Source organism: Salarias fasciatus, chromosome 17 (genome assembly GCF_902148845.1).
Source record: "Salarias fasciatus chromosome 17, fSalaFa1.1, whole genome shotgun sequence".
Lineage (NCBI taxonomy): Eukaryota > Metazoa > Chordata > Actinopteri > Blenniiformes > Blenniidae > Salarias > Salarias fasciatus.
The window spans coordinates 9,218,536-9,231,707 of NC_043761.1; the positions used below are offsets into that span (position 1 = coordinate 9,218,536).

A 13,172-nucleotide genomic window follows, 5' to 3' on the forward strand; every position below is an offset into this window, starting at 1 on the left:
GAGGACTCACTACGCCTGTTTCCTCTTCAGCAGTCTCCCAACCACAGTTTGATCCTCCCATTTTCCTGAAACATGTTTGTTGTCTTTTTCTCTTTATGTTCTCTGATCTCTCACACTGTCAGCTCCTCCTCCTCCTCCCTCTCTCTGTCACTGGATGTCGATTAACCAGTCATGGCAGTGACATGTGGAATTTTTCATTACCTCGCCCCGGGGGCACCCTGCTGTCTGTGCCTGTGTATCGTACTGCCTGTTTTTTTTTTTTTTTTTTCCATCCCTGCCTCCTCTCTCTCTCTCTCTCTCTCTCTCTCTCTGACACACACACAAACACACACAGTCATTCTCTCTATTATTCTGAGTCAGCCAGCGGTGTTGTTTGTGTGTGGGGTCGCAGTGGCGGCCTGTCAGAGAGCGATCTCCTCCCCATGGCCTGCCACCCCGCCGGCTCTGGCTCCTACACCGTGGTCATCATCCCGCTCAGGAGCAGCCTCCACAGCCTGGACGCGCTCCGCTTCTACCTATGGGTGAGGACCAGGTGGTGTGTTTTGTGTGTGAGGGGCAGCAGGTTGTTTTGTTTTTTTTGTTTTTTTTGCCTCAGATCTTGATCAGCAGTTTTCAGGATGGGTGTAGTAGGTTTTTCAGATGCATTGTTGCTCCTCTGCCTGTCAAAGTATCACCTGTGTGATGCATTTAAGCCTCGCTCCACTGACATGACCTTTTATACTCTTCTGGAACGTAGTTAAATAGGTATTTTTAGTCTTTTCGTGCCAGCATGTCTACAAATTTGAAAAACATTCAATATGAGTTGGTTGTGTGTTTCTAACCCCTTCATAAGGTTTATCAGGGAGTTCAGTTGACTTTGCTGTGCATACAAAAGCTGTTCATCTCAATGTAAATAAAAGCTCGAAAGGAAGAAGGGCTGTAGTGTACTCACAACTGAAATACAAAGAAAAACTGATAGTTTTCAAGAGTATGAGCAAATACGACTACATTTTGAAACTGTTAAACACAGCTATATATATTTTTTTAGTCATCGAACACATCCCTGATTGTTTCTCAAATACCTGTCTTGCTGCTTCTGAATGAATTACCACAATTACCACAGTTCACACACCTGTTGCATAAGTGTTCACATCATAACTCTAGGGACTTTTGCCATTTTAAAGCTACGCTGTTCATACTCGACACTAGTGTGGGGATTTTAGTTTCAGAATTATGATATAAAATTTAAAAAAAAAGCATTGATCGTGATCTGATGATCAGTGACAGCATAGCAACGCAAAACAAACTCAAGTGAAATTGATGTTTTTGCCCTTGTTTTCCTCATATATGTGTTCTCCTTTTCACCGAGCTTTGCCTTTCATGTTCCATGTTGTGGTCGCATGACTACAGTCATCCCAGTGATAAATTCCCACATGTCAAGTCCGATCCTCACAGCTTCCTGCTAGGAGCTCGATATAACCTCGTCCTCCCAGAAACAGTTCCTCATCAACAACGGCTTTATTTTTATTTTCCAGAAAGTCTCAGTTTGATACTCAGATGCGTCATAATTGCCATGATTTTTAATCCTCCTTTTGTATTGCATTTTAAATTGGATTATATAATATATAAAGTAACTTAAAGTGTGTGGCCTGCATGCAGTTTGGGGTTAATGATTCCTTTGTGCTGCCTTTGTTTTAGCGTATTTAACGTGCATGTAACCCAGCAGAGAGCAGACAAAAGAGCTGAAGGCCTCATGCTGCGAGTCGTTCGGCCCTGCTGGTACACAAAGACTTGGGGCCTCTGGAAGACAACAGGCCGCTCTGCGGCCATCGCGCCGCGCTGCGCCAGGCTGCCATGCACCTGTAATTTGAAGATCCTGTGCTTCCCGTTGCAGGTTAAGCGTATGAAGGATCTGGAGAGGGAGAAGGACGCTCTGTGGTGCGGCCTGGAGATTCTGGAGAAGGCCCGATTCTGGTACCTCCAGCGGCTGGACGAGAACCGAGCTCGACAGGACAGCATGGAGAGCAAGAGTGGGGCCGTGTCCTTCCAGGAGGGCGCCGCGGAGGTGAGGGAAGGGATGCTGGCCTTACTTAGAGATGTTTGCATGTTCTCCCCGTGTGTGGATGGGTTTTCTTGGCATTCTGGTTTCCTCCCACAGTCAGTTTTTACTCAAAAATGTACTTGAGTACAAGCAAAATGTTACAAAAAAGAGGGTTTTTTTGTTAGGCATGAGCCAGTTCCAGGATAGTATGGTTAACTATTATATAAGATCATTAATAGCAATAACACTGATCATGATTCATCTTGTATTGTAACGTTACAACTGCTCTGATCTTTTCACTATAACTCTTCTTTATGATCCATTGAAGTCAAATCAAGCAGCAAGACATTTTTAAGAGATAAAGAAGTCTAAATGACAGGTATTTGGTTTGTTTAACTGTAGAAATCAGAAGTATTGTTGTGAGATTTGCCTCCACCTGATGAAAGCTCTCCCCGGTGTGTGCCCCGGAGTGTTCGTCACAGAGCCGTGACTGTCCCACCTCTCCGCCTGCAGGCTCGATCATGCCTGCTCAGGTCTCGTATCCAGCGGGCGAACGGTTCCCTGGGCTCAGTTATGTGTGAACCAAACGTCACGAGCAGCAGCGGCCCGTCGCTGCCTGAGGCGGAGGCCGACAGTGACCTCCGCTGGCACAACTCAGTCCTCACCCAGGTAGAGAGAGGATGTGATCCGTATCTCCAAAATACACACGAGGTCGCTTTTTGTTACGCCGTGTTTCCTTCTTTAACAGAAAGTGAGCGACAAGAACCGCCGGATCTCCCTCCTCGAGCGGGAAAAAGACGCCCTCCTGAATGAACTGCAGGCCTGTTGACTCCCCGAATGCACATATGCACAATAATGCAGTATATTTCAGTGGACGGCACGCAGCTGGAAGCACTCAGCCACTTGTAAATATGTATTTAAGAGATTAAATGGTGTTTTTATTGCATTATTTGCCTGTTTGTGTTATTTCCATCTTTCGGTTGCAGTTTTTCCTGAGAGGAAAAACTTGACTGACATGTTGAGTCAGTGGCAGGTTGATTTCAGAGCCAAACCCTGCTGCTGCTCTGCATAGTGAAACTGTTTAGATAGAAGGGATTTATTATGCAACACCATGGATGCTTACCTGTATCTGATGGTCCACTGCAGCAGTGGTCTTGTGATCTGTATGGAATTATCAGTTTCATTACCTGAAATTGGACACAGCAGGTATAAAGTACTGGTGTACGTTGTGTTGAGGTTGTTCTTCAGTTTTCATGCATCAGCATTTGTCTGCAGTGTGCCATCCGAGTATCACAGTGTGCTTTTTCAGTGGTTGCTCCATTTCCGTCCCGGCATGGGGGCTCGCTGTCGGGACATGTTGCAGCCTCCGTTCCTGGTGGTCCCCCACTCGCCGCACTGCCACTGATAAACTTTATCTCAGCGAGTCATCGGATGCATGCTCGCTTTTCTCTCTCTCTCCCTCTCTTTCCCTGCACAGAAGCAGTTTTACAAATAAAAAGAAACACTGGTGCACACAATATACAGAGAGAAAGATTACACTAAGATAAGATGTTTTATATAAAATAAAGCACCTTCTGCATAGAAATTAGATTAGAATCAAACTGCGTCATGAGAGAAAAACAGCCATCAGGACAGAAGCTTTCATTTAAGTCGCTTCATGTTTCCTATCTTCAGGCTGCCAGTGAACCATCACAGCCAGAGTACCAGCACTTGGATAATTATTGGGTGTATTTCACATACTGCTCTGCCAAACACCTTTCGTGGGGAGTTTTGTCATGCTTTTGTGGTTCTCAATGCCGTTCTTCCATAGCTGCACGGTTCACTTGAGCTGCGCTGTGCTGGTCGTTCCAAACCTCTTTTACTCATATACAATATCATGTTTTGGGGTTTGTTTTTTTTTTTAATTTGGGGTTTTGGTGTACCTGAAAATTCAGAAAGGAGATGTTTCCATGCAGGTCAGCGGAGGTGAGAAATATAAACAGGCGAATGTAAGATAGGTGAAGTGTTTGTGGTGTTTCCTCCTATAATGCTGATGGCTGCCTGATAAATACATTCCTTCAACTATTAGGAGAGGAAAACTTCCTGATAAGCCTGAGATAGTACAGTGAGTAGGTGGTCTTTGAAGAGCACTCAGGCAACCTGAAGAAAAAAGTAAAGAAGTTCTGAGTACATGGCTCGATGTCATTTATCAGCTCTTTTACATTATGTATTTTCCTGTTGTCCTAAATAAAGATTTAAGTTCAGTAAGCAGAGAAATGGAAAACATTCAGCCAAAAAGGCAAAAGCACTTGTACGTTTTGAAGATATGAACATCTGAGGGAGAAATCAGCACTGATTTGCATTAAGTTATCATAAAATAAAATTGACTCGCTCATCTTATTACAAATGTATGTTAACCTGAGTGAACTTAAACAATTTGCATAAAGTAAACAACTCCCCTAGTTCACTTTTTCATTATCTTGCCTCATGCAGTTTTTTGTTGTGGAGTGAAATTGTAATATTTAATCAGTATTGATTTTTTTTACTGCTGCCTTTTCTATTGTAACTTGAAAATGCTTCCTCTTAACTCCCTGTTTAAATTTTCTGTGGATTGTCAAAACTTTCAAGTTTCTTTTATTTCTTTTTATCTGATATTTTATCAAAATGCAAGAAAGCTGTTCTGATATAATCTTAAATCCATCCTTGTTCCCAGAAATCTTAAAATGCTTTCCAATAATCATTTGATGGAGCAAACTTTAACCTTCTGGTGACTCAAATATGCACAAAGATACAAAATTCTACAAAAACAAAACGAAGCTGGCTCATTCAGAACTCATTTTGCTTTAAAAAGCATTTAGCAGGGAAGTGACATTGTTAAAGCACATAATAGTGTAATACAGCAATGGCAAAAATGGCTTTATTATAGTTGGTCTTCACAGATGCTTGTATAAATTGCCTCCATAAAAATTGCAAAATATTACAAAACAATAAAATCTTCATTACTCACGTCACTTTGAGTAACTTGGAAAAATTAGAACTCTAAATTTGTAACTTATTTCCACAGAAACAGAAATGAAATACATCTTTTTGTTAATCATCCTCTCAAATTATCTGTTTTTGAGCGGATGCTTGCTTTACGCACTATAGTATCAAACAAACATGGAATGAACGCAGACAGTGGGGAAAAATGTGTTATTGGTATTTAATGCATATTTTATGATTGGCACATCCACAAGATTGTCTATAACAATCGTTACTTCTTTCCCATTTTGCCCCTGGTGCAGCAGAGAGAGAGTTGAGTCAGTAAACAGAGTCGCAGTTGTCGCTGAGGCTGGTTTTGGACTCGCCATCACTGTTGCACTCCGTCCTCCGATGGTTACGCGCGTCCCCAATCGACATATTCCTTCCGCCGGGGACGTTTAAATCCAGCAAGCTCTGTAGGTGTTTGATATAGTCTATGGCCGCTCGCAGCGTCTCCACTTTGCTGAGCCGCTTGTCCTCGAATTCCTGCGGGAGATGCTCTCTGAGGCGCGCGTAACCCTCGTTTACGCAGCGCACCCGGTGCCGCTCCCTCTCGTTCCGTTTGCGGATGAACGCCGGCTCGAAGGAGTAATCGCACACCGGGAAGGGGAAATAGGAAAACCGTCTGTAAGGGAGCCTCTGGTGAACGGGATCCAGGTATGAAGCGTCCAGGTGGAAAGGCAGTCCGATCCGCAGCGGGTCTTTATAACACGCGCTGCTCTCATCCACGGGGATGCCGTGCAGCGCCAGCGGCCCAACAAACGGAATGTGCTCCATGACCTCCTGACTGTAGGACACAGACATCTTTAGGAAAAACTAGAAGAGAAAATCCAAGTTAGAATTAATTAGAAGAAATGGGCGCAATAAATGAACAGCTTTTACGAGACCTCACCCTGTCAGAGGCTCCTCATGCCGCGTTTTTACGCAGGGGTCTCCTCTTGAATCCTGCAAATTTAGGGCGAATAATGAAGACTGGTCTCGTGAAAGTGCTCCTGCTCAGTGTCAGAAGCAGTTTGTTTGTTGGCGTTTTGTGGCTGAAGACACGGTGGGTGTGATCCTGGGCGGAGATGCAGCATGTAGCTTTCCCATCAAGATAAAACTGTTTATAGAAATATTTTCACATCCGTTGACACTGAAAAGAGGCTTATCATGATAAACCTTATTGGGATCAGATACCTCATATTAGTGCAACAATCGTGGACCTTTTGAAAAGTATATCAATAAATGGAGGTCTTTGAATCTTTCAAGAGATAAATCACTGTTATGACAGTATGACTATTATATTTGAAGCAGCAACAGTTACAAAAAATGTCCTCCAAGTCAAAATCAAATTACAAAACAAATGGGAGATGAATAAACCAATAATAAAACTGAATATTAGATTTTAATGTTATTGTTTAGCTCTATGTAAAGATGAGAAATATGTGTGAATTATTTAAACACAACTGTTTACATCTTGTTTCTCCATATGAAAGAAGAAATTCCACTTTTAATGGCAATTGTTCTCTCAAACCTTTTCATTGCCTTTTTTTTTTTTTTTTTTTTTTAATTCATCATTGGAGCATGGAGATTAGGAATCACAAGATCCAGGAGTGGAACTTAGGCTCAAAACCTATAAGTGTTGATAATACCCTAAGAATATCTTGTACAAATTCTGACAACAGAAGTAGTCTTTTTTTTTTTTACAGTGTTTTATACAGTCTAAGGATTGTGTATGAAGTGTATAGTTTAACAAATGGATCAAATAACATATTCTTTGAGGTTACAAAAAGAAATGTTTACTAAAAGATGGAGACCAGAGATACCATGAGCCCCGGAACTAAACATGCCCTTATGCAGGCACTAAAGGAACACCCAGATTTCCCACCCCAATCCTCTTTTTTTCTTATCTTTGCTTATCAGTATCAGTAAGTAATCCTAATTTTCTGTACCTATGCGACTTTGCCTGAATATTTATTGAGAAATGCGTAAATGGATGTATAAAATGTTAAAAGCAAAATAAAAACTAAGAAAAAGCATCATTTGTTCTCAGTATTTTGCCTTTTCTGCTATGACTTGCTGTGTAGACAGCATTGCTGATTAAACGTGTATTTTGTCTTGAATGTAGAGAAAACTCCTTTCTACAGCGCCTCAGAGGTCCATGGGGCGCCTGGATCTGTCACGTGACCAGTGTTTAGTGTTGTGCGCCTCCACGCGGTGGCGTTTCTGCGCATGCGCCAGGAGACATGGCCCCTTTGAGGGAGGTATTGTGCCTCTGTGTTGTTTTTATGCCACTCTTTTCTCTAAATAACCAACATTTCTGCAACGAAACACCTTTACCCGTCTCGTCTATTTACACGTGGGCTCTTATTCAGCTGCAACACTGGAGCTTTCTCTGTTTTGGCGGTTTATAAACATGTAAGTTAGCAATGCTAACGGGCTAATAGCTAGCCCACCGTGTTCATGTAAACAGCGACAGTTGTTGGGAGTTCTTTTTCTTTTTCAGAGGGTTGTGTAAGATATGTTATAAGATATATACCGGTGCTATTGGTTGCTTTCTAACTAGTTGTCTTGTTTTACAGGGAGAGATGTGTGTGAAAACGCCATTCAGCTGTATAGTGCCATCAATGGACATTAGCTGTTGATTTCATGTGAGTAAAGAACTCACACAAAATCTTTGTTTCAACTTAAAATGTCCACGTCTGTGCAAGAAAACGAAAGTAAAGTTCAGTCATTGTTTATTGTTTTTACGTTTTACGACAGAGCCTCGAAGTCAGCTCTAGATCCTGTGCGTTTTGCTCAGTGCTGATTAACTCTTGTGTCGTTTAGGATGAATGACATGAACCTGAGTCCTGTGGGCATGGACCAGCTCAGTGTGCCCTCAGTGAGCGCCAGCCACCTGGGTCTGCCCACTTCCCCCACCCACAATCCCATCCCCACCCCAGGTAGGACAGACAGACACTGGAACAATGAGTTTGTGAGATCTGCAAATGTTCTGCTTTGACCACGCATCCCACCATGGCTTCATAATAACTTGTTTTTAAATACTTGCTGACTGTCCTTTTCATATTCTACACATTTATTGATATGCTGTGCATTTTGATTACTCTATTACCTCTGTTCATTCATTGTTTTCATGGATGGGTGCATGCACGGTTGCTCAAACAAAATAATTTATATAGAAATAAACTGAACATTTTAACGTACGTGTGTTATTAAAGGGCATTTCTAATACTTTAAAATTAGTGTTAAGATACACCATTACATGCTATTTATACACTTCAATATCTTTTAAAATTGGTAAATGTTTTTCAAACATTGAGAAGTTTAGTTTACTGAATTGCTTTACCGATAAGGACTTTTATAATTTAATGCCAGTTTAACTAGAGATTAAAATGTGTTTTTAATCTGACTTGAGAGGAAAGATTGCTGTGTTGTTTTGTGATTTGTATAAGGAAGACGTGCATTTAAATCCTTTTATTATTCTCTTATCTAATGGCTTCTGTGGTTTAGGCATGCCGGTGGCCATCCCCAGCTTGGGTCCTTCCCTCGGTTCCCTTCCTTCAGCCCTGTCTTTGATGCTCCCCATGGGTCCACTGAGTGACAGAGGAGTGATGTGTGGCCTGCCTGAAAGGAATTACTCCCTCCCTCCCCCTCCGTACCCTCACCTGGAGAGCAGTTACTTCCGACACATACTCCCAGGTGGGTTCATGATTTTATCAGTGTTGTTGAGTGTGAGTCTTCCAGATTGTTGCGTTCTGTAGCAGACATGCGTCAAATGAATGAATTCCATAGAGGCTGTCAGAAATCACAGATCTGAGATCTACAGGTCTGCCTGTTCCAATGACCACAGTTCTCTCTTTGCTCCTCAGGTATTCTTTCCTATTTGGCAGACCGTCCACCACCGCAGTATATTCACCCCAGCAGTCTTAACATGGACGGCACCCTGTCAGTACCCAGCAACAATCCCTCGGGTCTGGACCCCTATAGTGGCCCTGGAGGTCCGCTGGAGCAGGGCCTGGTGCCTATGGACTCCAGACAGGTCAGCGGTCAGGGGGACCTCCACCAGACTGGTGCTCATGAGCTGGACTCCACCGGTTTAACGATGGAGTCTCGTGTTAGTAGCCCCATGTCCCCAGACCGGATGGGAGAGGAGCTGGCGACCATGGATGGGGTCGGGGTGGTGCCGGACACCCAGCAGCAGCTCGGTGGGGGGCGTCAGCCGCAGCCTCATGAGGGCTTGACCGGGGTGGACTCCTCTGGTGGGGTGATGCCCCTCCATGGCCCTCCTGTGCTGGAACTACCTGTGGTCATGGATCCAGACCACCTTGGGGGACGGGTCGGTAACTCTGGGGGAGGAGGGGCCGGGGGCCTGGGGGAGCAGCTGCATACAAACGGAGAGCTGACCTCTGGTGTTGTGAGTGTGGTGCTCACCGGCTCCATGTCCAGCCAGAGCCAGCTGGAGCCTGTGTCACTACACGGCCACACTGGGATGGGGCTGGAGGCAGTCAACGTGTCCCCGATCACAGCGGAGGTGTCTCTGGGGCCAGAAAACAACCTGGTCCTGGTCAACTCCACACTGCAGCTCGAGGACTCGACGTCGAGCAAGGAGAACATGGTCCCCGGCTACACCATCTGTGAGTTTATCTTTTCGAGAACAGCTGGTCGATAATATGATGAAATAACAAAATATATGAATTAGTTTACAGCTGAACAGTTTAACCTGTGCTAATTGTTTGTTTTGTTTCTAGGGTGCACACTGTGTGAGCGCTCATATACCTCAGACTGTCCCGAGCATGGCCCAGTCACGTTCATCCCGGATGCGCCCATCCAAAGCCGAGCTCGCCTCTCTCTGCCACGACCACTGTGCCTCCGTATCTCAGTGGCTGATGAACCGCTTGGTCAGTGAACGTATATCGTAGTTTATAAACACAGATTTAGTTTCTAATTATATGAACCTCTTTATTTACCTTCTCAGAGACTCCAGTTGGCTAATTATTGAAGGACTTGCTTAAAGTTTTATTGTCACATCAATAGACATCTATATTTTCTCTCTTAGGAGTGTTTGCACGAGATGTTATTCCTCCAAGAACCTGCTTTGGACCGATGGTGGGTCAGCACTGCAGCAATGTGGATCTCTCCGATTGGCCAGAAAAGGACACGCCTCAAATATGGAAGGTCTGAGGCACAGAGTGTGCGAAAACCCTCTTGAAGATGAGAGTCACAGTGGATGATGAACCATTTTCTCTGTCTCAGATGTACCACAACAACGTGCTGGAGTTTTGCATTGTGACAACGGATGAGAACGAGTGCAACTGGATGATGTTTGTGCGCAAAGCAAGGTATGACTTATTCAAAGTATGGTTTATTCAAAAATGTATGTCGCAAAAGAATCTGAAATTGAATCAGTGTGTCGTTCTGCAGCAGAGGCCTCATCAAATTGAATTAACCGCACCGATCTGAGGTTTCTTCTTCTATGGTTTTGTCTCTTCAGGACCCGTGAAGAGCAGAATCTGGTGGCGTACCCGGCCAACGGTAAACTCTTCTTCTGTACAACCACGGAGATCCACCCTGACCAGGAGCTGCTCTTCTACTACAGCAGAGACTACTGCAGGCTGATGGGTGAGCTGAAGAGCAAATCTTAAACTACCTTCTCTGGCTCGTTACTGAACATTTCATGATGCGATGCCCTCAGGCGTTCCCCAGGTGCTCGATGGCCAGCTCTGCCAGTGTGGCAAAGAGTGCTCCTCCTTCAACGAGCTCAAGTCTCATCTGAGCAGCCACAGCAGCACACACAGCCATAACCAGCCCCCACACGGCCACAGCCCCCCGCAGCAGGACCACTCCCAGCAGCAGCAGCCTCCGCCGCCGCCACCTCCACCTCCACCGCCGCAGCAGCAGCAAGAACAGCAGCCTCAGCAGCAACACACTCACCAGGAAGAGAAGCTCACCAATGGCACGTCGAGCTCCTCCTCCTCCCCGTGGACCTGCCACAGCCACGCTGCGGGACAGCCAAATAACAGCGACAGTGGCGGCGGCGCAGCCAGCAGTACTCGGAACACTACAAACGGCGCCTCCAGAGCGAAAGGTCAGGGCCACGTGCGGGAGAAGAAGTTCAAGTGCAACATGTGCTCCCAGGCTTTCATCACGTCCACAAAGCTCAACGTGCACTTCATGGGACACGTCGGAATGAAACCGCACAAGTGCGAATACTGCAGCAAGGCCTTCAGCGACCCCAGTAACCTCAGGATGCATCTCAAGATTCACACAGGTGCCAACAGGGCTCATGGGAGTGTGATGGGGGAGCCTGACCAGTTGTGTTTTTCGCACCTCTGAAAGTGATGAATGTTTTTCTACCACCAGGTCAGAAGAACTACAGGTGCACCGTTTGCGAGAAGTCGTTCACTCAGAAATCCCACGTTGCCTCACACATGCTCATCCACACGGGTGCAGAGAAGCTCAAGTGTGACCTCTGCGACCGGGCGTTCATCCGAAAGCACGACCTGAAGCAGCACATGTTCTCTCACACACAGTACGTAAAATAAGCACTCAATAGGGTATCATGTAATATTTTGTTTGTTTGTCTGTTTTTGTTTTTTTTTACCTCCAATATCACTGATCACTCACCATCTTTCTTGTTCCTCAGTGAGCGCCGGATCCAGTGTCCAAAATGCAACAAACACTTCCTCAAGACAAACCACCTGAAGAAGCACATGAACTCTCACGAGGGTCGAAGAGACTTCGTCTGCGAGAAGTGCCACAAAGCCTTCCTCACGAAATACCACCTCACACGACACCTCAAGATTTGCAAAGGGCCCAAGACGGACAGACCCTCGCGGAAGGACCAGGATGTTGAGCAAGAAGAAGAGGAAGAGGAGGAGGATGAGGAAGAGGAGGATAGCAGAGGAGGTAGAAGAGGAGAGAGACTTGTCGATTCGGTCAGTAATGAAGACTGCGGTTTAGATGTCGGAGGATATAACTCTGAAAAGTCTTTGTCGCCCCCTCATTGACGACATACTTCTTAACGCATTTTATTTATTTACTCCTCTACAGTACCGCCGTTTACCTCTCGTTTCCCGCCAAATATTACATTGTGTAATGTCTTTTGTAATCGACAAATTAACTGCCATGTTTTACATTAAAATGTATGGATTTGTTTTTCATAAAACTGTCATTGCTGCTAAAAAATATTTGTCCTATCGTATTTTAAAAATTTTGACTGTATTCCTGTTAAGCTACTTTCCTTTCATTAACTCAGGCTTGTGTAAAGTTCTTGGTTGTTGGGTTTATATAAGCTATTATTAATTTAATTTTTTTCATTATATTTCAATATCATAGCTGATATGCATTTATGGTTGCACAGTCAGGTCAATTATTCAAAATTATAATTGCACACCTTTGTGTTTCCGGTTAGATTATGTCAAATTTTACTTTACTTTTTGGCAATCTCTCTCGAAAGCAGAATTTTTTCATCTTTCTAATAATCTTATTTTTGGCAAGGGGCAAATATTGTTGAAGAGGAATTTGGGCATTACCTGATTGCGGTATATACAGTGATTTCATTCAATAATATAGCTTCTCTCTACTTTCTGAGTTCAATAAACCACCTAGACATAATTCTTGTCTCTGTCCCTTATGTTTCTTATCATGTAACATTTGTCACTGAATAATGATGGCAGGTAACCTGTCTACAAAACACGATCTGTGTAAAATAAACCATTAAGCAGACTAATGCATCTCTTGCCATCTTGTTTTCAAAAGTAAACTGTCTGGGGAAAATTAATTACAGTAATAGATCATTCAAAGAAAAGGGAAACAAGAAACATCTACAAATAGGATACAAAATTGGAATGGTAATGTCAAAAAGAAATATGAAATTTTTTAAAACATTTTATTTATAGGCAGAGATATGGATACGAGACATAAGAGATATGGTATGTAGGAGGAAAGTTATGGAGGGCTTTGAGTTTCAGCAGGAGCCAGAGCAGGAATTTATGGAAGAAATACCAAGGCTTAAAAAATAAATAAAAAATAACTATTTAAAAAAAAAAAAAAAAGTACTATGAAATAATAAAATAGACATCTTGAAACACAAAAAGGAAAAAAATATCAAGAATAAAAAATTACATTCATGATGATAACAGTAACTAATAAGTTAATGAAATATAAAATG

The 13,172-nt window shown here is 43.6% G+C and overlaps 3 protein-coding genes across 5 annotated transcripts; 2 read left to right on the forward strand and 1 right to left on the reverse strand.

The window, feature by feature from the left end:
- The first annotated feature begins 328 nt into the window (after window positions 1-328).
- On the forward strand, window positions 329-2,958 carry LOC115404452 (suppressor APC domain-containing protein 1-like). Its single transcript, XM_030113791.1, has 4 exons — window positions 329-521; window positions 1,874-2,044; window positions 2,534-2,689; window positions 2,769-2,958. The coding sequence occupies exons 1-4, from the start codon at window positions 423-425 to the stop codon at window positions 2,847-2,849; spliced, it is 507 nt and encodes a 168-aa protein (XP_029969651.1). The 5' UTR covers window positions 329-422; the 3' UTR covers window positions 2,850-2,958.
- Window positions 2,959-4,902: 1,944 nt separating this feature from the next.
- On the reverse strand, window positions 4,903-6,046 carry LOC115404449 (achaete-scute homolog 4-like). 2 transcript variants are annotated; one of them, XM_030113787.1, is made up of 2 exons: window positions 5,913-6,046; window positions 4,903-5,836 (listed from the first exon to the last, which is right to left on the reverse strand). In XM_030113787.1, the coding sequence occupies exon 2, from the start codon at window positions 5,822-5,824 to the stop codon at window positions 5,300-5,302; it is 525 nt and encodes a 174-aa protein (XP_029969647.1). In that variant the 5' UTR covers window positions 5,825-5,836; window positions 5,913-6,046; the 3' UTR covers window positions 4,903-5,299. The 2 variants fall into 2 exon arrangements, with proteins under 2 accessions (XP_029969647.1, XP_029969648.1); XM_030113788.1 differs by having other exon boundaries at window positions 4,903-5,807; window positions 5,913-6,007.
- Window positions 6,047-7,237: 1,191 nt separating this feature from the next.
- Window positions 7,238-12,936, forward strand: LOC115404427 (PR domain zinc finger protein 4-like). 2 transcript variants are annotated; one of them, XM_030113746.1, is made up of 12 exons: window positions 7,238-7,263; window positions 7,582-7,650; window positions 7,829-7,944; window positions 8,513-8,701; window positions 8,872-9,636; window positions 9,751-9,900; window positions 10,059-10,177; window positions 10,256-10,341; window positions 10,494-10,621; window positions 10,695-11,270; window positions 11,363-11,531; window positions 11,646-12,009. In XM_030113746.1, coding segments are annotated over exons 2-12 (2,664 nt in total). In that variant the 5' UTR covers window positions 7,238-7,263; window positions 7,582-7,648. The 2 variants fall into 2 exon arrangements, with proteins under 2 accessions (XP_029969606.1, XP_029969607.1); XM_030113747.1 differs by having other exon boundaries at window positions 7,247-7,417; window positions 11,646-12,936.
- Window positions 12,937-13,172: the final 236 nt, after the last annotated feature.